The sequence below is a fragment of the Drosophila rhopaloa genome, unplaced genomic scaffold (genome assembly GCF_018152115.1).
Source record: "Drosophila rhopaloa isolate 14029-0021.01 unplaced genomic scaffold, ASM1815211v1 contig_178, whole genome shotgun sequence".
Taxonomy (NCBI): domain Eukaryota; kingdom Metazoa; phylum Arthropoda; class Insecta; order Diptera; family Drosophilidae; genus Drosophila; species Drosophila rhopaloa.
This window is the reverse complement of record NW_025335059.1, coordinates 10,150,041-10,176,006: the sequence shown is the minus strand read 5'-3', so window position 1 is coordinate 10,176,006 and position 25,966 is coordinate 10,150,041. Positions and strand designations below refer to the sequence as shown.

Genomic DNA, 25,966 nt, shown 5'->3' with positions numbered 1-25,966 from the left:
TATGGCCATTAAAAAGGTGTAAGTATATAGGATGGTAATAAATGGAATAGCCCTATAGCACTTTAAAATAAAAAGGTGTTCATTAGAACTATTATTCTTAACTTTTATACTTTTATTAAAATTGAACTTACAGTTGCGATTGATAATAAGTCTATTCAGTAGCTACTTGTAGCCTCTACATAAGCCAAATATATAAAATACATTACATATTATTATAAATAAACGAAGCAGATCACAAGACCTTACAAATTAGCAGATTAGGCCAAGCATCGTGAAGTTCTTGAACACAAAGTTGCGCCTGCAAGGCGTACATAAAACTGGAGTACACACTCACGTCCACACACGCAGGAACATAAAATGTGGGCACTGATTACATTTGCATATTACGTATACGACCGGGATATTGATGCAAGGGTTAGCCCCTCTGTTTTTCAGAAGAGTGAAGTGTGTTTACGCAAGGAATTTAATTTCCAACTTTGACTTTGGCCAGGCGGTGCACGAGAAAAGTTCGTGTCGGGTAAACTTTGTCCTGCCGGTGGTGCCATTGATCTAATAAAAGGACCACGGCCAGGCGCCATGTGTGTGACACTTGTGGAGCAGCCAGTTACCGGGATTATGCAGCTGCAAAGCGAGCTTTATATTATGTAATTCAACACGTTGCAAAGGATTGGAGGTGCACGGACAGGCGAATGGGTATCAAGCAACGAGCAACGCGCAAGGAGCAACATGCAACATGCAACGTACAACGAGCAACCGACAAAGCGGGCACGTAAAAGCTGCACTGGGATGAAATTTTGTAAGTAATGGTATTGAACCGCACTGCAATTAAACAAAAACAATTTTGTTGAATTTAAGATTTGTTAATTTTCATTTATAAACTTTTGTAGTAAAGATAAATATTTGAATTATATAAACACAGAATGGTTTTAATATACAAGAGTTTTATTTAACATGATTGATCTAGACCAAACTATATAAAATATGTTCTTGATTTCAAGTAATATAACAAGAATATTGAACTTTGGTATTTTTTATCAGTGCCCGCATAAATTGTGGTCCCTGTCCCAGGTCCGCTGCTCGCCTCGTCGATGGATGAATATGCCCCACCTGGGATCCACGAATTTCAATTAACGTGCCAACACGAACGAGTTGCTCCCCGTGGCGCTCACCAGCCAATTCTCCGCCACCACCTGCTTGATGGTACGCAATAAATTCCCCGAAAAAAACGCATGCCAGTAAAACCAACCACGGGGAGTTAAGCAGTCTCAAAATACTCTACTTATCGCAGAATTTTGTAATCCCCATGCAATATATATTTATAATTTCTGTAGCTTTTCGCACTCCCATCATCGGTGCATTGTGAGTTTATTTTAATCTGGATAGCGATTAAAACGTGACGACGTGAATTCATTCAGGCCAACCACGCCCACTCGCATTGATTTGCCGTCTGAATGAATGGATGAAATTTATGTGTTTTTTCGCTGCTGGTTGGTGAAAGAAGAGAAATGTTTTCTGCTAAAAGTGATGTTATCTAAATTGCATTGCGAATGAAAGTCATTAATAAGAGTTAAATAAAAACCAAACAGAAAGACAAATCGTGGCAATGATATGATTGTACATTCTCCGAAACACCAAGTAAGTCAAATTTATTATGTTGAGAAACAGAAAGACCTTTTAAATATTTCAAATGATTTCTAAAAATAAATTAAGGGAATTTGTTGTAAACATTTAGATTACTTTTTAATTTGCAATTGTATTATTTTGAATTAAACATTTTGTCAAGACACGGTTTATAGTAAATAGTATATATTATTAATTAAATTGAAAAAACATTTAAGAAATCAATTTTCTGGCGAACTAAAATATGAATATTAGCTCTTACAATCATTGTCTAAAATGATTTTCTTGCCTTAAACTGGAACAAATCGAATTCCGATTACAAATATATTAAAATAATATTTGAGGTACTTTAAAAAAAAAGCTTTTTGGATTGCTTGAGATGGTAGATAAAAAGCCTCGTTGGGTGAACGAACTGAATGGCTAGAGGCGGGGATCTGCGTGCTGAGGTGTTGCATGTGCCTCTAAAAATATAAAAGGCGAAATTGCGGGTGCTCAGCAAACACACACACACTATCGCGGGCAAGGACATTCAGACTAAACACACACACAGGGAAAGTCAGGCAGCTAAGCTTATTTTACAAACGCCAAAGGCTGACTAGAAAGTGAGCTTAATAGGCGACGTGAGAGGAACTTTGTGCCCAAGGAACGAACAGTTGAATGACTTACTCCGCCATCTTCTTCAATGTCCTTTCAACCTCTCTCACCACTTTTTCGCTGCCAATCTGGGTGTGTGTGCCATATCATTGGATTAGGGCGATTATCTTTCTCAAATATCATTTTGCACGAATGCCAACAATGTCTAAATTTCCCGCGATTATATTTAAGGCGCCCTGTGACGGTGGGCGCAGATTTTGCCAGAGGAATGGGAATGTGGTCGCTCTGCAGGCCACACACAAATGGTGCAGGTGTGCGGTTGCGTGCGCTTTTGTGGTTGCCCAAGGACCAAAGAGGGATCCGAGCACCTCCCACTCTCGCAGCCACTTACACACGGAAAAATATTTTCAAGCCAATTATACATATACCTTAATGTAACAATAATCGCAAAAAATAGTTGAAGTTTGATATGACTAAATTTATTTATAAATTTTAAATTCTTGATTATTTTTAACAGTCTCGAGACCTCAAATGATATGAGATCCAACCGAAAAATGTTTTAAAACAAAAAAAAGCTCGGAAACGTTTACCTCCGTAAAGAGAATATGCTTACTAATGTAAAGTAGTTTTGTGAGAGCATCAAATCGTCCAAAATTACATTGAAATTACTTAATTTTGGAGATTTTGTAGGTAAGTATTTAGTTGCTGTGCAAAAAAATGAACCCAACTACTTCAACGTCGCTGGCTATTTACTTTTATGGCTTGTTTGCCAGCTCGTGAAAAGTTTCGGGCCGCACGCCCAAGTGACCCATTAAACGAATTGAAAATGAACAACAGCTCGTTCAGAACTACAGAAACTCCTTAAACCCGATGATAGGACTTCTACGTACCTCGGCTTTGTACAACGGCGCGTATGTGTAATAAATTTTGATTGAGTTGCACTGCATTGCAGCTTAGGAGGCGAAAAAGGAGTACGGGGTAGAATCACATCAGATCGAGATTGCTGGCGAAAGATGTGGTCATTGCGGTCGAACGGATTTCATTGAATTCGCCGCCCTGCAGAATCACAAAAATCCCAATATGCTACGGCAATGTAGAAACTTTGCCAGTCAGAAACCAGAAAACTTTACCCATAAGCACTAGTATGGCAAAACAGAGCAAACCAAACACACATACAAACACAAAATACAAAAAAAAAGAAAATCACAAACTCGTGCCAAACAACTGGCAAAAGGAATAACAAAAACGTTTGGTATTTGCCACTCGTGGGTCTCGTGGAGGCAACGTGGCGTATACGCAATATGCAATTAACTCGACCATTTCCTCTCGGTTATGTTTCACTTTTGTTACCGGCACAGGTGCAAATTGAAAATATGCTGCCAATTAATGTTAATTAAATTCATATTTGAGCACTTTGAGGGCCGAAAGTGCTTCATTTCCTTGAGTAATAATGTTTTATCCGAATGTACACTGTTTTAATGAATTGCTGCATTGATTTTGCAAATTTGTGCATGCATTTATGATAGTTGTATTTATTCAGCACTGCGGGAATATATCAGACGATTGGTAAATTTAAATTTATTAAGGTTTTTTAAGTCATTTAAGAATAAACTATTAACCCTTTTTTGGTTTTCCAAATTTTTGACGTACTTAGGTTAGTCGTTTTCTAGATTTTCCTTTTCAATAGGTCTCACGTAACATGGAACCAATAAATTAAACGGCTGTTTGAGGACCTACGCTTCTGCCTTCTGGTTTTTCCATTGCCGCAAATTGCAGGATCTTCCTGTAATCCGGAAGCCTATTTTCACTTTCGCTTGGCAGCATTTCTTATTAAAAATTTCAATCAGAGTAAATTTAAATTTTTACCCCTTAATCGCTGAACTTTAAACATATTATAAATGTAATATAAATAGCGCTGATTATCTCAGTGAACATTATATATTTATAACTGTGAAAAGTTATATTAAACTTATGACCATATTAGCCTTTTGAATCTTGATTCGGAGACCGTTATCTAGTTAAATACCTTACAAATTGCTTACAAAATTGTGTTTAGTGAAAGTCACTTGTATAATGAATGAACTTTAGCGACTTATATAAGCTGCTTCAAAAGCCATTTGCACACATGGAATCAGCCACCCGAACGACAACCAGCCACCGAGTGCAGCTATTTTGGCCAACGTCGCTTGTTTGCATAAATTTCACGCACATTTCCCATTGCATACCATTTGGGCCAAATGAATTTTGCATAGATGGGCCATCTATGTGTTGTGCGGCTGCAACTGCACACTATATACATACAAATATCTGCCTGCATTAATGGATTCCATTTTATAATTTACAACGATAACATTTTGAGAACATAATAGCGAATGGCAACACAAACGTTTAATTAAAAGTGCTCACCTTTGGGCCAAATGAATGTGTCGAAATTGATATTTCTCTTCTAGAAAGGAATAAAGTATGAGATTCCGTCGCCCTGCAAGTGAAAGATAAATAAGAAAGTTAGCTTTGGGAATAGGTTATTGATTAAGTTTTGTGGACACACCAATATTTATACGTAAAATAAGTATAACATAAATTGACAAAATATTTTTATGGGACTTGTTATTATTTTACTATTTTAATTAAACTCATAAATACTAAATATATATATTCTTTATTTAAATTCATAAAAATATCGATTTAGCATTCATATTAAATACGCTGTTCAACTATGTAATTAAGAAGAGATACGATTTTCTAATACATTTTTTATTGCAAGTATCAAGTTTATTGTGATATGTATATATTTTGTGCAATTATGTATATACATTCATATATTTTAAGTAATTGAACATTTTCTCTGTGTATCCTTAGGAAACCAGTTGAATGCCTGGGGTAAAACATGGATTACTGTACGTCTGACCATTTGCATAATTAATTGTTTATTACTTTGTCATTCAGTGTCAAGTGCAGGCGATCGATGACATTCGTACTTTAAGCTTAAGCTGGGGCTAAAAGCGAAGCCCCGCAGAAATAAGTTGAGATAAATGGGCAATGTAATGCGCGCCAATTAACATGCCATTCATCTTTCAGCCGGGCCAGTTGAATTGGAAGCAGGAATGGCAGGAAAATCTCGGCGACCAAATGTGAGACGCAATCGCTCCTGAAAACCACACACGTTTATTTGCGCACGTGAAGACTGGCAACCCGTATATATGATTTAATATAATATCAACCGAAGGCAATGCATAATTCATTTTAAGCACCACTTACCGTTATGACGAACGGCCATGTTGGCGATTTAAGAGCAAGTTTAATGCCTTTAATACATCGTTCGGGCCAAAAAAAGGGAGCTTCTGCCGGCGTTGACCCTGATTTATGGTGCGTATACTTGATGCGGCCGCTAAACCGCACAAAATGCCTGCCGAACTTCCTCCTGCCATTTAATAAAGCCCACAATAAAACTTCAAAACATGAGCAAACGAGCAAGAGGATTGGCAACCTGCACAGGGCCATTATTAAATTTTATAACATTTCGATGCTTCTGCATTTCAATTGGGCATAAACGGTTTAAGGTTTCCAGCCTGCACACAATTCGCCCGTAAACTTTTGCTTGTTGCCTGGCAAACTCGAATTTTGATATATTCAAACCTAAGGGATAGCTACGAAAACTCGCTTCTGGTTGTGTGTTTTAGGCCAAGCACAATTTAATTTATCAAAGTCATAAACTTTCCAATGACTAAGCCGCAGAATGCGTCATAAAAGGGGGTTCGCACAGGCTCAGGTTTGTAGGTTGTTTATTGACTCTCAAATAGTGTTTAAACCAACTAAAGTCTTCTGCTCTACCGGGGTTAAGTTTTAAGGTATTTTAAATATTTACTAAAGCTTGAGGTTTATTTTAAATTAATCTAATTGAATATATATCTTTATTCGTGTGGCAAATTAAATTTTAAAGACTTTGAGAATTGGGTCAGATGAGTATAAAGAACTAGGACTAAAGCATTTTTAATTGGAAAACACTTAGAACAAAACATATTTGATTTTACCATTAAAGTACATCGACCAATAGGCAAGGTGCACAGTAAACAAAAATACACAACATTCTATACAAAACACCCATCTAGATACCATACAACGAACGATGGATTTTGCTCCAAAATCTGTGAAAATGATTTTAGTGCCGCATGGCACGGCAATTCGATTAGCAACCGTTTGATGTCCTGCCAGCCAGTCTCCCTCTCCAATTAGAGAGCCACTAACGACTCCTTTTAGCTGAAAACCTGAAAACCGGCCACACACGTAAACAAAAAGCAAAAATAAAACAAGTCCTCAAACAACCGCGGGCACGACAAGCGGAAAGGAAAACAAAAATCGAATTTTATGTCGCTTAGTCAAACACAAACCGAAAATCTGTTTATATATCGCTCGATGTGGGGTTCCTGTAGCGGCTCATCCTTATAATTCGACTGGTCTATCGGCTTAGGAGCTGTGGTCTCTCCAAGTTTGTGCTATTCAAGCATTATTTGCGCAAAATGGGTAACGAGGAACCCAGCTCTCAAACTGTCGAGCAAACACGCATAAAATGCGGCAATAATAATTTTTTTGTTCCATCCTTTTTGAGGCTTTTGGAGAAAGGTAAGGCTCGCATGTGTGTCTATAATTTATGCAACGCCGCATTTTCATGCCTAACACACACAGATTTCGATTGAAGCCGCCTGCCGGAAATCAACAAAAATTTATTGAGCATAAATTTAAATCCGACCGATTCTCTTCGCCTGCCCCCGTCTGTTGCTTTGTTTACGAAAGCGTTTTATGGGCTTTTAAATTGATTTTATTTCCATTCGTACTCTCATTTATTCGTCTCTGATTTCCTTAAAGCTTCCGTTTGCCAGAAGTCCTGTGGATGGCCCAATTACATCGGGCATACAATTGAAGAGATGAAAATGTTGGAGTGGGCAGCGCAGAAACACAGCTGTTGCCTTTGCTCACGACCCCCAGATGATTGGCAGGGGGTGGTGATGACGACCTACCAAGTGCCTCCTGCCCACTCAAAATGATCCAAAGCTCCGTTTCCATTTCCACCTTTGGCATGTTGTCATTTTCCCCGTGCTCACCATTCAATGGACATTCAATGAAATGTTTTATTATTGACAAAGACACAGACTCTCGCCATCTTATCACGCGTCTTCCACCCACACAAGTTTTCTGCGCCATTTTCCAACACACACAGAGGAAAATCTTAAGATTCATGTTCATATTGATATTCTCAAAGGCTTGACCAGTTTCTAGATTTGAAAATAGTTGCTTTCATAGTAAACAGTATTTAAAAGGTGAGAATTTTATTTAACCAAAATATGGGTAAATATTCAAGGTATTTTTTTAATATTAAATCAATGTCCGATAAAAAGTTTTTTATTAATTAAATTACTCAAAAAACTTGGAAACCTTCAAATTAATCTAAAACAGAAGACTTAAAAAACAAAATAGTTTAATGACATAATTCAGATGTTATTTTACAAATTCCAATTTTTCTTCTTATATTTTTCTCTGTCAGAATTTCCTCACATTTTTCTGTGTCCATTTAGATTTTGCCTTTGTCCATCGCCCTCCTGTGGCTTTCAGTACTGTTGCTGCTGTGGACTGAAATTGGGTGCGATAATATCTAATCATTACTTATCATTATTGGCCATGGTCAGGTGGGGGTATGTCCCCCGCCCACATCCCAAAAGTCTCTCCTGCTTGCCTTTTTTTGTCGGCTGGCTAATGGACGTTCCTTGGGTGCCTGACTCGATTCCCAGACTGTCGTCCTGTGGCTGTCAGAAAATCCCGCTCACTTTCCTTACCCACACCCGACGCAACGATTACTGAACAAATTAAATTAGTGAAAATGCCGAAACGAGGCGGAGGAGCCAAGTGAAGCAATCTAATTGTAGGTGAGGTGGGGGTTTGCGGGTGGCTTCGTGTCTGCCCACATGGGACATATGTTAAATCTGCTAAAAATGCGACCAGGTGTCGAAAGCCAATTGGCCTCTGGGGTGCATGGGCTTCCTTTTCCCATCTTAAACAAGCTAATTAGGTTTAATGGCCAGAGACCATTTAGCTGTCCGCTGCTGGTGCCTGTCAAATGCCAAAGGGGTTTCCCAAAGGACAATCGTAGGTCAAGGGTTAGTGAGAGTTCAGAGGGGAGTAGTTGCTGTCGGCACAAGTAGGAGACTGGAAAAGTTAATTAGTCATGTGCTTTTCGTTATTTAAATTGACCTGTCCTAAAAAGAAACAACTTAAAAAGGAATATGTCAGAACAAAAATCAATAGGCCAGTTTCTTGTACATTATATTTAATCATTTAGACCTCTTTGAAATCTAAAAACGAGTAAGTTAAATCTCAGATAGACTCTCCTATTCTGAATAATTTATGGCGTTGAAAAGCAAGAAATAAAAAGGGTCAAAAACAAAGTATATAAAGTATAAAAATATGAAATTTAAATTTATGAAACTATTAAAAAAAGACAATTAAGTCATCCATTAAAAATGTACATTACTATATAAAAACCCAAAACTTACATGAGAAATAAAATTCTACACATTTATGAGGTTTCATGAATGGCTAAGTAGAAAAACCAGCTACAAAAAGCTTTTTTTAATAGAAAAGCTTTGATAGAAAGAAAATTCAGTTCATTTCAAATTCCAACCAACACCTACAGAATAGAGACAACTCGTTAGACAGGCGGAGCCAAATTACCGCATATAATCTGAATACATTACCCTACATCCTTGAACCACTCACCCTCGAGACCTCGACATAGACCTAGTACAAGGAACCCAAGGTGAATCGATCAAACGAGGATTTTGGCATGGCAGCCAGTCAAATCAACAAAAGCTGAATTAAAGCAGGTCAGCAAACTGACAGCCAGTGGAATTTGTTGTGCAGGAATTTGCGAGTTGCCAGAGTCACAACAACCTCAGGATGAGTGCCAACAAAATCTTTCTGCGTTACTATCCGCCAGGTGGGAAGGTCATTAAACAAAGGTTTTTATAGATACTAATGTTTCTTTTGTTATCCTAGGACTGGCCATAAATTATCGAACGGCAAAGGGCAATGAACGACTGCGTCACTTTGATCTGCTTGACCTAGATTCAAAGTTAGTAAACTTTTTAGTAAAAGCCAATGGTTTGTCTAAAAATTCTGTGGTAAAAATGTAATTTTCCCTGTGTAGAACAAACATAGAACCTCTGGCAGATAGGATCCTCCTTCAAACTTTAGCCGAAGCGGAGCAGGATCGATCACCTACGGATTCCGACAAGAATTCTCCCCCTCGTCCTGCCAGCGGAAGTGTCACTAGATCTCCAAACACATTTAGTGCCTTGAAACAGGCTCTGGAAAAACTGCAAAAGAAACTTCGGGAACCTGTCAAGAAGAAATTCTACCTGCACAAGTGCCACAATTCGCACATCCTGCCGCTGACCAATGTGTCCTTCGATCGGAGTGGCGAACGATGTCTTACTGGCAGCTATGATCGAACCTGCCACGTGATCAACACACAGAGTGCTCAGGTGGAGCACATCCTTACTGGCCACGACAATGTGGTATTCTCCGTGGGTTTCAATCTTCCTCATTGGTAAGTTTATGTAAATAAATTGCGTTTTTTTTAAATTACTTTTTAAACTGATAAATTAAATTCAACATTTTAAAAGCTTAGCAAATGCTAGACCACACAGAATTTAAAAAAACTTTACGCCCTAATTCTAACCGAGATTATTGTCCTTTTTGGTTTAAGACTTTTTTTTGAATTTAGATTTTTTTATAAATTACCTAGACTTTTTGAATGCCAAAACACACTTTATCTGACACCTTAACCATATGGAATATTTCACAGCGACAAAATAGTGACTGGGTCCTTTGATGGCAGCGCAAAAGTTTGGTCTTCCAGCAGTGGCCAATGCCTATGCACTTTCTATGGGCACACTGCCGAACTGGTGGCCGCTGAATTCCATCCGATGCATTCAAATTCCATAGCCACTGCCTCCATGGATGGAACAGTCCGGATCTACGATGTGGAAACGTCCCACGAACTCCAGCAACTCACCCACCATGGAGCAGAGGTGATTGCGGCGCGATACAATCGTGATGGTCAGATGTTGCTTACTGGATCATTCGATCATACGGCAGCTATTTGGGATGTGCGGAGCAAGAGGTGGGTTTTGAATTCCGAGTAAGATCGTATCTAGAATTTCCCTTTACAGTCTGGTCCATCAGTTGCGAGGTCACAGCGCAGAGTTGTCCAACTGCGTCTGGAACTTTAGTGGATCCCTGATAGCCACGGGCTCCCTTGATAACACAGCGAGGATCTGGGACATAAGGAAGATGGATCAGGAACTTTTCTTAGCTGCCAAGCACGGTGATGAAGTGCTGGATGTGAGCTTTGATGCAGCGGGCAGACTTTTGGCCACCTGCAGCAGCGACTGCACGGCGAGGGTTTGGAAAGTGGAAGGGTCCTCCGGTCAGCTGGAGATGCTGTCCCTGATGGCAGGACATGCGGATGAGGTATCCAAAATGTGCTTCAGCCCCAGTGGTTGCATGTTGCTCACAGCCTCAGCGGACAATACGGCTCGCCTGTGGCTCACAGACTCCGGACAGTGCTCCCAAGTTCTGGCCGGGCACGAAGGTGAAGTATTCAGTTGTGCCTACAGCTACACAGGGGATGCCATCCTGACCGCCTCCAAGGATAATACTTGTCGCTTCTGGAGGTGATACGACTGGTACACAGTCCAGCTGAACGATGGATCAATTGACTGATTAAAAGTTTGGGGTTTGATTTTTTTTTATCAACATTTACTACAAACTCGAGCGTAATTTTGCTTTTCTCTCTTAAGATTTTCATCATCAACTTGCATCTTATAAATTAATAGTTCTTAGTTTTCATTCTCGTTTCTTTAAGATCGGACATTATTGTGGATTTGATTTTGTTTTGTTTTGCTTCGCTTACTTTAGGGTTTAGGTATTACTTTTTTCGTTTCCGTTTTAAGATAGTTACAGTTTTTGTTTGCTAGTTTGGTTTTCTTTTACCATTTTTTTTCTGGTTTTCTTTTAACATGTTTTACTTTACATTATTAAGTTTCGCTTCAGGCTTGGCGACACATCTTCTCATATACATATAAAAAAGGTGAACAAAAAGTGTTTTCGGTAACAAACATTTTACAACTTACAAAAGTCCGCTTTCGTTTCGGAATCAATAGTTAATACATGGTTTTTTGAAACAAATAAAAAGTTGTTTTACACAACAATTTGAACGAGTGACTCGCGTTTTTAACTGTTTTTCGTTTTCACTAATTTTGTTTCCACAATTTCAAGAAGTTTTATCTGGCGGTTTTACTGGTGATTGCTGATTGATGAGGAGTGACGGAACGATAGGGCACACAGAGGGTTAACATTCACAAAGATGGATGGGTCGTTCAAGGAATCTGTTCGGAGTAATCTGCTTGGTGTGGTCCTCATGCTGGCTTTAAGCCATCCTCTGATTTGTAACCGAATTCTGGTTCTCTGAAGTCTGCTCAGGTACGCTCTGTTCTGATCTCTCCTATATCTTAGAGTTGTGTGGGGCGTGGGTGTTTGTATTGTTGTGTTTAGGACTGCATCGTATAAACTATAAATGTATCGTTATTCTTATTATTATCATTATTAGTAGGTTTTTCTTTTGTGTTTATCAAAGTAGAAAACTGTTTGGTGTGTGTTCTTGTTTGTTTGTTTGCTTCGTTCAATTTGTGTGGCTCTGCTTTCTGTTCTGATCTGGTTGCTGCATTTGTTTAACTGGTTTTGTTTAGTGTTTCGACTGCAACCTAATGCGTTGGACTCTGCAAGAATAACAAATATCTCGATTATTGACCATAGTGGGGAGCCGGTTGGTTAGGGCGTTTTGACACAAGATGCAGACTTGCGGCTGAGGCGGATACGGAATTGGGTGGAAAAGATGAAACATGCAGGAACAGACACGCGGTTCTCTCAAATCTTTAAACAAAAGAAACGAAACAAAGCAAAACGAAATGAAGGCTGGTCGATGATGGAGGGACGAGGCAAGCAACATAATGAATTATCGCCTTACATTTAAAGTATGTGAAGCTTTGGGTGTTTAGTTATCTTTGTTCTCTTGCTGGTTGGTTGGTTGTTGGTTGGTTTTAAAATGAACAATTAGCATTACAAAATTCATATATCATCATATGCATACAGCTAGAAAAAAGAAAGAGAATAGGTAGCCATGATTAGAGGTTACGAGACATGGGCGAGGGAACCCCCAACTGAACATAAGACGATAGCAGTGATTAATGGTGACAATCGAATGAATCTGTGATAGCTCAATCATTACCAAATCCGCTGGTGTCGATCTACTGATTAAATCAGAAAAAACAAGGCAATTTCAAAGGCTATAATGATCAAAAACGGTGCTATGCAAGCGATAAAATATGTGTGTTAGCAGTGGCGAAAGCGCAGCGAACCGAGTTATAGATTATAGAACAGATTTCGTACTTCACATGGTCGATCCGGAAACTCTTGCTTGAATGTGCGCTCGATAACGTGATATCTGCAAAGGAAAACACCACTGATTAGCAATCGGCGGCCTCTATTTTCGAACACCATCCACTCACTTGGACTGCAAACCGCCACCCGGTGGAAGACCTTCGATGTCGTCTCTGTTCTGTAGACACTTCAGCAGATCCACGTAGTCGGTTATCTTGCTAGACTCTATCTTGTCTGTAACAATATCAGAAAGAACCCAGTGGTTAGATCAGGTTTTTGGCATGTAGATATCTTAGCTGAAGACTTCTATAAATAAATATTTATGTACATAAATGGTTCATAAAGAAATACGAATTACATAGTTAAGCTACTTTTAAGCAAATGCAATATAGATATGAACTTTGTTATAAAATATCAACTAAAATTAACATTTTTGGCCATCTCAAGCGATTTTTAAACGAGGGAATATAATTAATTTGATGCAGGTCAATGGGCAGAACATAGCTATAGAAAAGCTGTCTATTCTTTTGTTGAATAATAAAAACATATTTTCTCAATTATGGTTTCAATCACGCATTAAAAGCCAGGATCAAAATTAACACATCGGATTCTTAAAATATACATTAAAAAAAAATGTTTTTTTACAATTTGTAAATTAAAATATTTGAAAATTATTTTATAATATTTAAAACTTGACTTATCCATTGACAAAAACATTTAATAAGCTATTTAAACTAAACCTTTTTTATCAAATCGAATCTTTGAATATAAAATTTGAAAAAAATTGAAGTGATTGTGACTGACGGAGGCATGCATTTTCGATTATCTGTTGGATTGGGTGGATCACTTTGCACAATTAATACACAGATAACAACTTATTGGCGGCGGGTGGGGGCTGGTGTAGGCAAAACAAAATCAAACCAATCAATCGATAAGATAAAAGATAACGAAATGACAAAGTGACTTTCGAAAATTTACAAACTACAAAATTATAGACGTACCTTATGCTCACTCATCTTAAATTTGAATTGCTTTCTGTTTCTTGTTCTTGCATTGAAATTTGGCCCATTTGGCTTATTCGCGCTTTGATTTGGCAATAGTGTTTTAGTAATTGGGTTTTTGTAGTACGACGCGCGAACAACAACCATAAAACAACGACATCGAATAGCTAAAATTTTCCTTTTGACACATTACTAAGCGTAACGCATTAGTTGGAACTGGCTTTTAAGATATCAGGGAAAAATAATGATAATAATAAACCAAAAAAAAAAATAAAATGATCTGTTGGGAATTTTTTTTTGAAAAAAATATTATTAAATAAGATTGTCTTACTGTTTCGTGAAGTGTGAAAAGAAAATGGAAAAAAGCGAATGAAAACTGAATGTGAACTGAAAAGTTAATCCAATAGAACGGCAAACAAACACTGGCTTTGCTTTTCAAATCTTTTGTTAAGTTATATTTTTGATGCAATCTGTTGTAATTCATTAATCACTATAAATCGTGTATCTTGGCATGTGGTTTGTGTGTGTCTTACACTCTTGGCTGAATCACCAATTTATTAAGGAACCCGAGTACAAACATTTCGGGGGAATATCTGAGATTGTGTGGAATATGTTTGATCGATATTGGGTAAAGTAATCGTTTGCCTTCGTTAACAACAAGCACAACAGTTGGTGAGCATAAGGTTTACAATTCGGTTTCATTTAACCTACGTATACATAACATTCAAAAACCCTTTGGATAGTCTACTCTAGGCTAAGTAATTCGTCTGGACATTGAGTATTTCCCTTCATGGGTTAATTGCTTATACTAGGTAATTCGGTAATTGGTTTTGCTACTGTGACCAGTGGTGGGCAATGCATGCTCTAGTTCTATTCACTAATTCGCTAATTATAAATCGTACGAATCGGGTTAAAGTATTTGTCTTATCAACAAGGTCACATCTGAAGGTCGGCCTCTGGATATTGGCCGAAATTCACTTTGGTGTTTCGAATACTAAAGTCTCAGAGATATCTCCTCTTTTATTTATTGCTTTCTATACATAATCCATGTAATATGACTACAGTTCATCTGAGCGGTTGATAGTTAATAAAATATATGTTTTCATTGCTTTTGTCAAGTTTTCTGTCAGCTTTGAAGCTTCTTTACAACGTATCTACAACGAATCTTCTTTGAAGACATCCTCCTATCCCTTCCTTTCTTAGAAAATACGTGTTTATTCGCTATTCCTACTAGTTACATCAATTCCAAGTGTTGGTTTGTTTTGAGTGTCAATACCTGCGTACGTTAAATATTGCAATTTTGTTTGATTGATTTGCATTGTGGCTAGTATCAAATGTAGTATACGTATACGTAAATGTATATACAAACTGGCTGACGGTTCATTTAACTACTTAGTCCGGCAGGTTCGTCGATAATTGTTAATATTTAGGTGTATATGTTAGACTAAAGCTAAATGGGCTAGATTTTCGCATACATGGAACGCTTTTGGCAGTGGCTGTGGTACACACAGGCATGTATAAATAATACTATAACTCAGGCACACACTAATGTCAGAGGAGCTCTGACTAGCCACACGCACAGCCACCAGATATGACAAACTAACACGCTATATAGGTATTTGCTATGCATTAGCGATAGGATATTGGTGGTACGCCCACACACGCCCCCATTTACATTATACAGGCAGTATACGGTGAAAGTTCTCTAGAGAAACAGTTCAAAAATCCCTGGGTTAAAAAATATGGTTTTGACTTTTATAAACGACTGGGACGACAAATTCGATCTTAAGGAGCCAAATTGTGTAATCAGTTATTATGTGATCAATTTTACATACTTTTTGTCCTGTATAAGTTCAGTAATTATAGGCATTTAAATAGAACTAATTTTGTTAATGTATGCAAAATGATCTAGCTAACATCTAAATAATTTGATGTCAAATTTGCTAGGATCGAAGTAACTTAATTTGATTATATGTGCATATTATTATCTAACCAAAAGAGAACTTTCACTGTACTTGGTGCGTGTGCGAGCGGGGTTCATTCTTGGCATTGGTAATGGCAATGGTTTGGTATTCGTTTTGGTATTGCTTTTGTTTTGGAACTACTGTTGGAAGGAACTATTCTGCTGGAATCGAGTTTTTGGACAAAGTGGGACAAATACTACACTAGAAGGTCTTAAGGTCAGGGCTGTGGCCATTAAAGGACCCTTTTAAAAGCGCTCATGGCGTTCAAGGTACAATGTATACGTATTTCGGTTCGATAAAGACACGGAGACGGAGGAGACCACTACGCCATGGATCAACAGTTTACGATTAGTTATAAACAGAGTAGACGACTTAGACAACCTCTTGTGATCTTCTCGATTTGTTTCTCCAGCCGATGCTCAGCCTCTATCGCTTCCTTAGTGGGCTTCGGGGCTCCGGGGAAGGCGATGATGATAATGCTCATGTTATCCCGACTACCCTGAATTCCGGAAGATTATCAGTGTTAATATCTACTGGATATTTTTGAGATTCATGACTCACCTTGTGCAGGCAGGTGTCCACCACCTGGTTGGCGATGCTTACAAGGTCGCTTGTCACCCGCATTCGCGAGTGGATGAAGCTGCACACGTCCTCGTTGGTCATCACATCCCAGATTCCATCGCAGGCGAGCACCAGAAACTCATCGCTATCCTGACGGCTCTGGCAGAATATCTCCGGTTCCGGCGACACCAGCTGCTCGCACTGTCCTTTTTCCTTGACGTTCTTAAAGTCGTAGTCCCCGAGAGCTCTAGAAACGGCCAACGTGCCATTCACCCGCTTGATCATTACGCTGCCGCCAGCATTGTGGATGCGTTCCTTTTCCTCCGGCAGAATGGGTTTGTGGTCCTGCGTGGCGAAAACGGGAACTCCTTGGCGACACAGGACTGCTCTTGAGTCCCCACAATTGGCGATGTACACTTGCGTGAGGCTGACAAAGGCGCAGACAGCGGTGGTTCCGCCGCATTTCTCCGTCTCCTGGGTGAATTCCGGCAAGTCCCGCATCACCTCGTCAATGCGGAGGAAGCCTGTGCGAATGCCCTTCACGTGGTCGCCCCCAATGAACTCCTCGGTGCTGATAATGCTGGTCAATAGATGCTTGGCACAGTGCTCCGATACCTTGCACCCTGCGTGCCCATCGAACACGGCAAAGAAGCTCCAATCAGGTAGGACATCCCCCAGCCCGGCACGTGCGTAGTAGGCGTCCTCCATCTCCGACCGCCAACCCTGCATGGAGCTGACCCCGAAGAGCAGCTTGTTGCCCTCGCCCTGGTCATTGTGCTTGGCGGTTTTCGGCTTATCCAGGAATCCGCCCATGTCTACTGAACATGCTGTGTGCTGTGTGCCGGGCGGGTGCAATTTGTTCGCTGAGCCAAGACTCGCCGCTGCTAAGGATTCTACAGTGGTAGGATAAAAGGATACGATACCATTAAACGACAGCCAATCGACAAAGCCTTGAACTTGAACGCCGAGCGAAGAAAATACAAAACGGGAAGATGCCAAAAGAGAAGGTCTTGGGCGAAAAAGCCTAAACTCTTTTTGGTCAAGTCATAAACTATTTCATCTCGTTTTAGTTATAATTTAAATATATACATATATATGAGCTATAATAAAAAAAATCGTTTTTTAGTGTCCTAAAACAGAACGGAAATGCCACAATCAGCTTTTGAGTATCAAATAAAAAAATATCGCAGCCTCCATTAAAAATGAGTTGACTCACTATTACTTTAATTTCAGCCAAACATGAAATAATTAATTGCAATTCAATGGAACTCGAAGCTTTAATGAATCTTAAACGCATCTCGCCAATAATTGAATTAAGTCTAGGAAGTCTTTAATACTACTTATTTGTCCCATTAGTATTAATTAGTTAGCAAAAATTTGCGTTTTATATTACATTCTACATTTTAAAACAAGTATAGAACAATGTATAAGCTTTATAACTTTTAACATTAAAATTTAAAGAATAACACGATTGGAATGCAATTATGAAGCTTGAACTATATGTTGAATTGAAGAATTATAATTAGTTATACTCATTACGGTCGATCGTTTAAACCAAAGGACTTTATGTATTACTGTATACAAAGTGACAAAAACATGGGAATTATGAAGTCGAATCAGCTGTCGCTACATAATTAATACATATATAGTAACTACTTTATATGGCTTCCTTGGCAAGTTTGCCGTGATTTTAGAACAATAATTTTAAGCCGACTGCAAGGACACGAAAAGTAACAAAAGGGGGGCGCGGCGAAAATCCTCAAGGCAAGTGCCTCCCACGCTTTTCACCGTTATTTCCTCTTTGCCCTTTGTTTCTTTTGCCCTCCCTTTTGGCACATCGATTTATCAAGGACGCGCCTTCGTCCTTCCGCTTGGGCAACTAAATTTAGCACTAGAAAGTGGGCGTAACAATACAGTTAAAGGAAAATGGGGAAAAAAATGCGCGCGACAGCATCCAGAATTTATTTCCCATTCACAAAAAAAAAAGCGCAAGTTGGCAGTCCCATTTTCGGGAAGTGCGAAGGGGGTGGGGTAAATCAGGCATGGCCCCGAAAAATTGTTAATGAAAACACACTCGCGATTTATGAACTTTGGCGCTGTGAAAACCTTCACTCTCGTTATTTTCACCTCGCAAATTTTAAGTTTGATGGTCTCCGCTTCTTGCCGCTGTGTGTGTGTGTGTGTGCTGCGCTCTCTGCGTGAGTGTGTGAGTTGCTAAGCTGCGTGCGTGTGCGTCTCTGCCGTAAGTGAAAATTTAAGAACAAAAATTCGGGGGGTTTAGAGCGTTTTTCATCGCCTCTTCGCGCTTTTCTGATTTTCTAACGAATTACGCGACAATTAACACTTTCGCACGATCGCAAGCTGCACTTCGCAGGCGGAAATAGAGTTTTTTTTATTATTTTGATTGACAAAGGTGACGCACTAGAGCTGGAACAAAAATCGATTACTTATGCTAATATTATCGAGGCTTGAAAATACAACGCTGGTGTGGATCGTGTACTCGCTAACTATCGTGGGTGAACTCCATAATTGTGGAGTGTGAACTCGCTTACACTGGTTTGCCTATTCGCTAAGTATGGAGGGTGTACTCGCTATAGTGAAAATGTTAACCGCTTAAATAATATCACGAGTACTTCTGTTGACAACAGAAAAATGGCATCGCCGGGATGGGAATGAGAGGTTGGCAACGCCGGGATGCGAAGGGTGGCAACGCAGGGATGGGAGATTGGCAATGCCGGGATGCAGAGGCTGGCAACGCCGGGACGCGGTAGCTGGCAACGCCGGGAGGGGAGAGTCTTGAGGGTGGCAACGCTGGCAGTCTTGAGGGTATGATTTCGGTTATGTGGTTTGAAAGCGTTTTCTGCGCTTTTATGAGGGCGGTCTATGGTTGTGCTGGATGCGGGGTAGTGGCGCGGTGGCGAGGTCGGAAAACTGAAAAATCGGGGATCGATAGTTCAGTTTGACGGTCTGGCAGCACTGTATTTTGCACAAGGATAACACGCGCGACGGGAAAACTGCGGGAAAACTGAACAAATTCGTCCTTTTGGTCAATATAAAGTTTTGGATGTTGTTTATATATAAAGTCTGTAAAAGTGTCTGGAAGGAATAAATTTAAACCTTTGAAAATTAGACATCGACTTAAATTTAGTCTTAATATTGTCCAATAATTGAAAAACAGGGGTCCTTAAAAATTAAATAATGTGGAAAATAATAGAGCTTATAAACAGGACACTGACTAACTAAAAGTTGTATTTTTAGCCTATGACGTTTCCCCTAATACATTTTTACCCTATTTATATGCCTTTGTTATTCGCATTAGATTTTTAGAATTTTAGAATTAGAATTATCTACAAATGAACAACAATATTTCGAATTTAATGTATATAATGTAATTTTAGAATTAAGACAAATTACGGATGATAATCAAACTATGGCCAATTTTCTCGTCCTAGGAGTAAACTTCTTTTAGCTTACCAATAAGATAAGAAGAAAGGGAACAGTTTAAAATATTTGAGAAAGTATTTAATCAACATACCTTATTTAATTCTGAGAATTTAGCTGCCTTCATTGAGACCGCTTTGTTGCGACTTCGTTTACCGTCATAATAATAAACCGAGTTTATGTGTCCTCTTTTAATCATAAAATAAAAAAAAAAAACCTCTTATGATTTATAAATATATATTTTATTAATTTTACTAGACATGTTTCTATGAGCCTTATTGGAATGTAACTTAAAATAAATTAAATGATTGACAATAATGATTGACATAATCAGCAGAATTGTAAAAGTTTCCATCGTTTCCAAGATTAAAATAAAGATTCTTATTTATTAGCCTTTGTTAGCAATAGATAACAAAAACAAAAGAGCAAGCATACATCATAATAAAACAATTTTACATTAAGAATGTAATGAATGAGCATACAATTTAGTATATATAATTGACATTAGTGTAGATACAGATAATTCTGATAAATACGGTGATTTTTTTACAAGCAATTTATAATGAATCAGAATCGATTTTAAATAACCCATAATAATTAAAGCTTATTTGATTAAAAAGTGTTTAAATTAGGTGGCAAAATAATTCTCGGGGGTTTCACTGATAATGCTGATATGACATGCGTCATGATAATGCTGATTGAAACAAAAAATGTACCCGATAAATACATGATCGTAAATCTTCGAAATCTGATTTTTGAGTGCAGTGGGTGGTATAAAAGCCAAATCTGGTTCTTTACGCACCACACTCTTTCCAAGTTATTCAAGTGCTGAAAGTGAAAATGCTGTTCAAGGCTCTGACTCTTTTCCTGGCCATTGGTGCCGTCCGCGGAGCCGTGGTTCCCGATTCCATTGAGATTACGGCGGAGACCACGCTGATCGAATTTCTGCGCAACTCTCCAGCGCTGCGCTCATCGGAACTCTTCAACATGGAGTGCTTCGACTACTACTCCCCGCTCCTCAAGGCTCATGTCGATAAGTACGACGAGGACTCCAGGAATTGCCTCGAAGAATACGCGAACGCCGCCTCCTTGATCGACTCGAGCTACAACATCGCCCGCAGTGCACTGGCCGACTCCGTGAAGAACACCTGCTACTCCCTGCTGACCTGCGATGGGCTTACCTCCAATGAGGATGCTTTCCAGTGTCTCGCCACATCGGTAAGAGTAGCGAAAAAATAATATTGATAAATAGTATTTGGGACTTTGAAAAAACCACAAAAAGTTAGAAATGTACTAAAAACGTATCCTTTTGTAACTTAATAACGTTTCTTCCTTCTTTAAAAACTTATAGTATTAACTTGAGAATGGAATCTCAATACCGTTGATGGTTTATTCTTTCTTCTAGAACCGATTGTTTTCATTTGTTCAAGAACAAATTTGACTCGACTTTGTTATTGTTTTCTATTTCCTATTAGTAATCATTTATATTATGAAAGAATGTTTTTATTATTAGAAGTACTCCTTTGAAAAAACTTTTTTTCTTCAAACTGACAGGCCAGCTTTGAATGCCAATCGCGTAGCTAAGCCACTAATTTGTTTGATTTCATTTGTAGTGGCATTTGGCATTTTTTTTTTACTTTATATAGTTTTTACTCAAAATGAAATGCTCTTCTAAAGATTATCTGGTTTTGATACCTTTCTTCTTTTATAAAATAGTACACAAAAAAGGGCGTGAACAATAACGCGATAAAGTTTTTTACACAAATGATCGACCGTTCTTCATTTATGTGAAAAATGGTTTTAACATATATAAGAATGCAAAGCTTAATTTAGAAAGAATTTGAGTCTTAGTTTTTCGGGCTATTTTTTTTTATAGTCAATACAATTTTTAATATACTAATATATATATATATATAATAATTTTAATATACAATTACAGGGACCCGCCGGATCCGCAGCTCTCGGTGCAGCTTCCGACGAGGCCTTTGACCACAAAACTAGCCTGACCGAGAAGTTGCTTGCCGTCCAGAAAACTCAGTCGGCCTGCCTGCTCGAGGCCCAGCGAACCTACAAGACGAACCACGGTCAGTGCTACGACGATCTCATTGCCTGCGCCGGCGATCCCTACTGGGAGTTTCCCACCACCAACAACTTCCTGTAGATGTCAAAAGAAACACTCCACTGTACAGGCCAACTTAACATGGTCTTACTCACAAACTTTTGTGGTTGTAAATAAAGACAGTTGATCAATGATCTTAATTCATTTCAATCCATAATCGATTTATTTCTATGGGGAAACCGGAAAATCCTTATTCCGACAATATTAATCGGCCATTTCCATTGTATGTTTTTATGTTCTTACATTAACAATATTTAATTGACTTGAAACCATCTTGAAAACATCTAAGTGACGATTGATAAGGGTTTTTAATCCAACTGGAAGTCCATACAGTCTAGCAGAACATTGCCAGCCAATGAACTTGTTATTATCAGTAACTGAAGATAAATTACATTAATGCCTAATTAAAAAGATTGTGACGAACGGAGCGTTCGCCGTATAAATACGGGTTGGTAGATCCATCACCGTCAAGTTTGCAACCCACGATGTTCCCGAAACATTCCCCGATCCTGGTGACTTGCCTTTTGCTGGGCGTTTCCATGGCGTCCAAGCTACATGTTGCGATTAAACCCAACTCCCACATCCAGGAGTTGCAGGTGGAGAGCAGAGAACTGGCGGAAGCCCATGCGGACGTTTCCAACAGGTGTTTCCAGATCTACACGCCAATTTTGGCTGATGTTGCGGATCAGTACCAGACTAACTTCGAAGCTTGTGTTAAGGCCTTTGACAATTCCACTGCCGTGGTCAATGAAAAGTACTCAAAGGATCGCCAGAGTGTCTTGGAATACGCCAGCAAAGGTTGCGCCACTTCTTATTGCTCGTGCTGGACGGCACAGAAACAGGACCTGGACACCGTAATCTCCCGTCTGGAATGCGCCTCTACCAATTCTGCCAAGAGCTCCAAGATCTTCTACGGAATTTCAGCCAATGCCACGGAGATCGCCGTCAAGATTACGGAGGAATATCAAGTTTTGGCATCCCGAAGGGACATTTGCATGAACAATGCAGATCGCATCTATGTGGAGGACACCACCGACACCTACGAGAAGTTGAACAACTGCCTCAAGGGCAGAGACACACAGCCACCCAGTGCGCCTGAAATACACACAACATCAACTTGTAGTGATACTACTACAACAACAACGACAACAACGACAACCATTGCTCCCGTTACAAAAATTTAGTGTAGAAAATATACATGTATTCAAAAGTTCAATATAGAAAAAAAAGGCAATCTATTTTTGGTTCTAATAAATTCATTTATTTAACACAAAACCATTTTTTTGAACACATTGTCATATGGAGCAATGATAATAATAAGCAATGACAGATATATGTATATTTACTTGAATCATTAAATCAGTATTGGAATTAATCACTGATTTAGACTTGATTTTGTAAACCTCTCACTGACGGAGGAATAAAATAAATATGAATACACAAATATGTTTATGAATTTTTTAAAAGAAATGTATTGTATAAACCTTTATTTATTTTAAATAGCTGTTGTGCAATATTTTAACAAGACTTTAGGGGAATACATTGTGGTATAAAGTGTATTGCAGATAGTCTGGTTAGATTGGTTTTATTTTCATGCTTTCACGACTGTTGACTTAAACATATATATTAAATAATTGATTAGGTTCCTAATGTTTTAAGGATGTTAATTATAAAGCTGCAGAATTTATTTTTTGGTTGTCGATCAAAAATGTTTTTGTTATGATAATAAATCTGATGTCTAGGCATGAAAAAACTTCTAATATATCTTCTCCGTAATTTGTATTTTAAATTTATTTCCGAGTCCTTTTTCTTTGACAATAAACTTAATAATTTATATAAACCCGAACCAAATTAACGTATTGTCGATTAAGCAATTGGCATACCAGGCAAGTGTTAGGTAAATATTGCCTTGAAACACTATTTAGGGCCTAAATGGTTCTTGAAATTTTATTTTTAATTCAAATACGATGTTGAACATTCGTTTTATAAGAAGGTATTAATAACACGAAACTGTTATTGATATCACTGAATTTGATTTCCAAACAATGTAATTTAACTTGTACGCAGTAAAATTAGACAAAGTTAAAAAATGTTCCGAAATTAATTAAGAAATAGGTACGATCGGCAACTTAACATTTCCTCCGACAAGAGACAATTAGGGCCAATAAAGATAAGAGGCTGGAGCAATGGATATAAAAGCGTAGTGCCTCACATCCAACGTATCCAGTCAAGAGGTAACACTAAGACTTTCAGCTATGTTTTCCAAATTCACTCTGCTGGCAGTGGTGCTAGCTTTTGGGCTTATTTCTGCCCTGAGCATTACCCTGAAGTTAAATCCCTCCAAGCTGAAGTTGCCAACTAGCAAGAAGATCCTTACACTTCAGCAGCAGACGGATATGCTGGCTGCTCGAGATCCCTACAGTTCGCAGCTCTGTTTTGGCCACTACCTTCCCATTCTCAACGACTTCACGGCCCAGTTTGAGGTGGACTATGGCAAGTGCCAAAAGGACTTCGATATCAACAGTGACGCAGTGATACTGGCCTGGAACAGTACTCTTTATGGAATCCAGCAGTCTGCTGAAAGCGGCTGTAGCACCTTCTTCGACTGTTCATCCCTGGTGGACTACGTCATGGCTTTCGAGTGCTTTGCCAGTGTGGTAAGTTTACTGAAGAAAATGCTTAAAACAAATGCAATGTTAAGTCTTGAAACCCCCTAAAAGCTTGTTTTATCAATCAGTTCCTTCAACTGGTTGAAAAGGAACCAAACCAAACATATTAAAACATTTGAATGATACAGTTTACCAAAGGGAATAACTCGAATTATTGCTAAATATTCTTTAGGGAGCTGAGCAATCGAAGATCATGTACCAAGTTTCGGCAAATTCCATCGAAGCCGCCTCCGACCTCAAGATCCACCTCCAGACTTTGGAAACATTTAAGACCAACTGCCAGAATACCGCCGATAGGGATTACGTGGAAAGCACCGCTAGCACCTACGAGAATCTGAACAAGTGTCTCGGTGGAGCTCCTCTGCCAGAACAGACCACTGCCGATTGGTTTCATTCTACCAGTTGGAATTAAAAAATAGATTACCAGAGAACTGAAAAATGAATAAATTAGATTGCGCCTGAATGTGTTTACTTGCTTTAAATAATATAAAATCCTTCGGCTTAATTTTCATTTAAAGTTCAAAAAATATATATTTTTAGCTTGTTAAAAATGTTCCGATATAACATTTTAGGAGAATTTGGTTCATACCATTGCCATAATTTGGAAGCTAATGAATTTAATGAACTAAATTAAATTCATTACTTTTTGACTTGATTTCGAATATTATTGCCCAATGATTGTGTCAATTTTTATTCCGTTTCAAAACCCCAACTCGGACCACCCGAAATTTCGAATCATATCAGTGCCGAAACCGAAACTATCCGGCTAATTTCTTTTATGTCCGCATTTAACGACAGTCCCACGGAGTTTTACCAGTTTTCCCACAGTTGGAGAGAGAGGTGCCCTTCGATATCTCAGGGCATCTATCAATGGTGGCTGGTCATCCTTTGACCTGTCCACACCCTGCTGAAAAAAATCCAGTGACCTGTGGCGGTACAGGTAAGAGGGAAATCAGTTCGCATCTTGTCTTGACCTGCGATATACTTGTAGACAATCCATTTGAAAGACTGCCGACACACCCCGACTTTGTTCACAAATTTTGCGCTTAATTAATTGTGAAATATTGGCTGGAAAATCAATTGACAATTGTGAGTTGGCCCAGCCACAATTGAGTTGTAATCGCAATGGCCAAGTAGGCGTCGCAGGATCGTCGAACTCTGGGTCTGTGGAGCTGGTTTTGGGCCGACGTTTGCTCGAACTACAATTGCCAGTCATGTCTTCATAAATTTCATTGAATTGAACCGCCGCTCGGAGTCGGTATCGGTATCCTCAACATGCGCCAAAAACACACAAAACGGGGGGAATCGGGGGGGCTAGGATATACCTATTCCGACTATTTCATCTTTCGCCGACGGCGTACGGCTCATGTTGTATGTAGCCTTAAATTGAATCGTTACAAATTTTGTTGCTCGTTATAGCAAGCGTTTTATTGCCCAACCAGTTTTGGCCGCCATGCAAAGCAGTGGAAAGACTCAGGAACCCGGGGATCTCGGTCCTGAGAT

The 25,966-nt window shown here is 38.9% G+C and overlaps 5 protein-coding genes across 8 annotated transcripts; 4 read left to right on the top strand and 1 right to left on the bottom strand.

Annotated features, from left to right (window-relative positions):
- Positions 1-4,640: 4,640 nt before the first annotated feature.
- Positions 4,641-18,666, bottom strand: LOC108051451 (protein phosphatase 1B). 4 transcript variants are annotated; one of them, XR_001769621.2, is made up of 7 exons: positions 18,362-18,666; positions 16,235-17,127; positions 16,055-16,172; positions 12,837-12,942; positions 12,718-12,772; positions 12,296-12,420; positions 11,007-12,047 (listed from the first exon to the last, which is right to left on the bottom strand). XR_001769621.2 is itself a non-coding variant. In XM_017133566.2 (6 exons), exons 2-6 carry the CDS (start codon positions 17,045-17,047, stop codon positions 4,661-4,663), a joined length of 1,125 nt encoding a protein of 374 aa, XP_016989055.1. In that variant the 5' UTR covers positions 17,048-17,127; positions 18,362-18,666; the 3' UTR covers positions 4,641-4,660. The 4 variants fall into 4 exon arrangements, 2 of the variants coding, with proteins under 2 accessions (XP_016989055.1, XP_016989056.1); XR_001769622.2 differs by lacking the exon at positions 11,007-12,047 and adding an exon at positions 12,075-12,201; XM_017133566.2 differs by lacking the exons at positions 11,007-12,047; positions 12,296-12,420 and adding an exon at positions 4,641-4,693.
- LOC108051450 (dynein assembly factor with WDR repeat domains 1) lies at positions 7,583-10,947 on the top strand. Its single transcript, XM_017133565.2, has 5 exons — positions 7,583-9,202; positions 9,262-9,337; positions 9,413-9,814; positions 10,073-10,390; positions 10,440-10,947. The coding sequence occupies exons 1-5, from the start codon at positions 9,163-9,165 to the stop codon at positions 10,945-10,947; spliced, it is 1,344 nt and encodes a 447-aa protein (XP_016989054.1). The 5' UTR covers positions 7,583-9,162.
- A 1,830-nt stretch (positions 18,667-20,496) lies between the features above and the next one.
- On the top strand, positions 20,497-21,869 carry LOC108051439. The gene is made up of 2 exons (XM_017133552.2): positions 20,497-20,893; positions 21,615-21,869. Exons 1-2 carry the CDS (start codon positions 20,516-20,518, stop codon positions 21,834-21,836), a joined length of 600 nt encoding a protein of 199 aa, XP_016989041.1. The 5' UTR covers positions 20,497-20,515; the 3' UTR covers positions 21,837-21,869.
- A 410-nt stretch (positions 21,870-22,279) lies between these two features.
- LOC108051431 lies at positions 22,280-23,040 on the top strand. The gene has a single exon (XM_017133544.2). The coding sequence runs from the start codon at positions 22,280-22,282 to the stop codon at positions 22,976-22,978; it is 699 nt and encodes a 232-aa protein (XP_016989033.1). The 3' UTR covers positions 22,979-23,040.
- A 994-nt stretch (positions 23,041-24,034) lies between these two features.
- On the top strand, positions 24,035-24,915 carry LOC108051429. The gene is made up of 2 exons (XM_017133542.2): positions 24,035-24,451; positions 24,636-24,915. The coding sequence occupies exons 1-2, from the start codon at positions 24,050-24,052 to the stop codon at positions 24,873-24,875; spliced, it is 642 nt and encodes a 213-aa protein (XP_016989031.2). The 5' UTR covers positions 24,035-24,049; the 3' UTR covers positions 24,876-24,915.
- Positions 24,916-25,966: the final 1,051 nt, after the last annotated feature.

Bases quoted from the DNA above. Each gene is read 5' to 3' on its own strand.
- LOC108051439 (XM_017133552.2), top strand. From the start codon at position 20,516: ATGCTGTTCAAGGCTCTGACTCTTTTCCTGGCCATTGGTGCCGTCCGC. The intron at 20,894-21,614 runs GTAAGAGTAGCG...ATACAATTACAG, and splicing joins TCCAGTGTCTCGCCACATCG to GGACCCGCCGGATCCGCAGC.
- LOC108051429 (XM_017133542.2), top strand. From the start codon at position 24,050: ATGTTTTCCAAATTCACTCTGCTGGCAGTGGTGCTAGCTTTTGGGCTT. The intron at 24,452-24,635 runs GTAAGTTTACTG...AATATTCTTTAG, and splicing joins TCGAGTGCTTTGCCAGTGTG to GGAGCTGAGCAATCGAAGAT.
- LOC108051431 (XM_017133544.2), top strand. From the start codon at position 22,280: ATGTTCCCGAAACATTCCCCGATCCTGGTGACTTGCCTTTTGCTGGGC.
- LOC108051450 (XM_017133565.2), top strand. From the start codon at position 9,163: ATGAGTGCCAACAAAATCTTTCTGCGTTACTATCCGCCAG. The intron at 9,815-10,072 runs GTAAGTTTATGT...AATATTTCACAG, and splicing joins GGTTTCAATCTTCCTCATTG to CGACAAAATAGTGACTGGGT. The intron at 10,391-10,439 runs GTGGGTTTTGAA...TTCCCTTTACAG, and splicing joins TGGGATGTGCGGAGCAAGAG to TCTGGTCCATCAGTTGCGAG.
- LOC108051451 (XM_017133566.2), bottom strand. From the start codon at position 17,047: ATGGGCGGATTCCTGGATAAGCCGAAAACCGCCAAGCACAATGACCAG. The intron at 16,173-16,234 runs GTGAGTCATGAA...TCCGGAATTCAG, and splicing joins TGGACACCTGCCTGCACAAG to GGTAGTCGGGATAACATGAG. The intron at 12,943-16,054 runs GTTGTCTAAGTC...ATATTGTTACAG, and splicing joins AATCGAGAAGATCACAAGAG to ACAAGATAGAGTCTAGCAAG.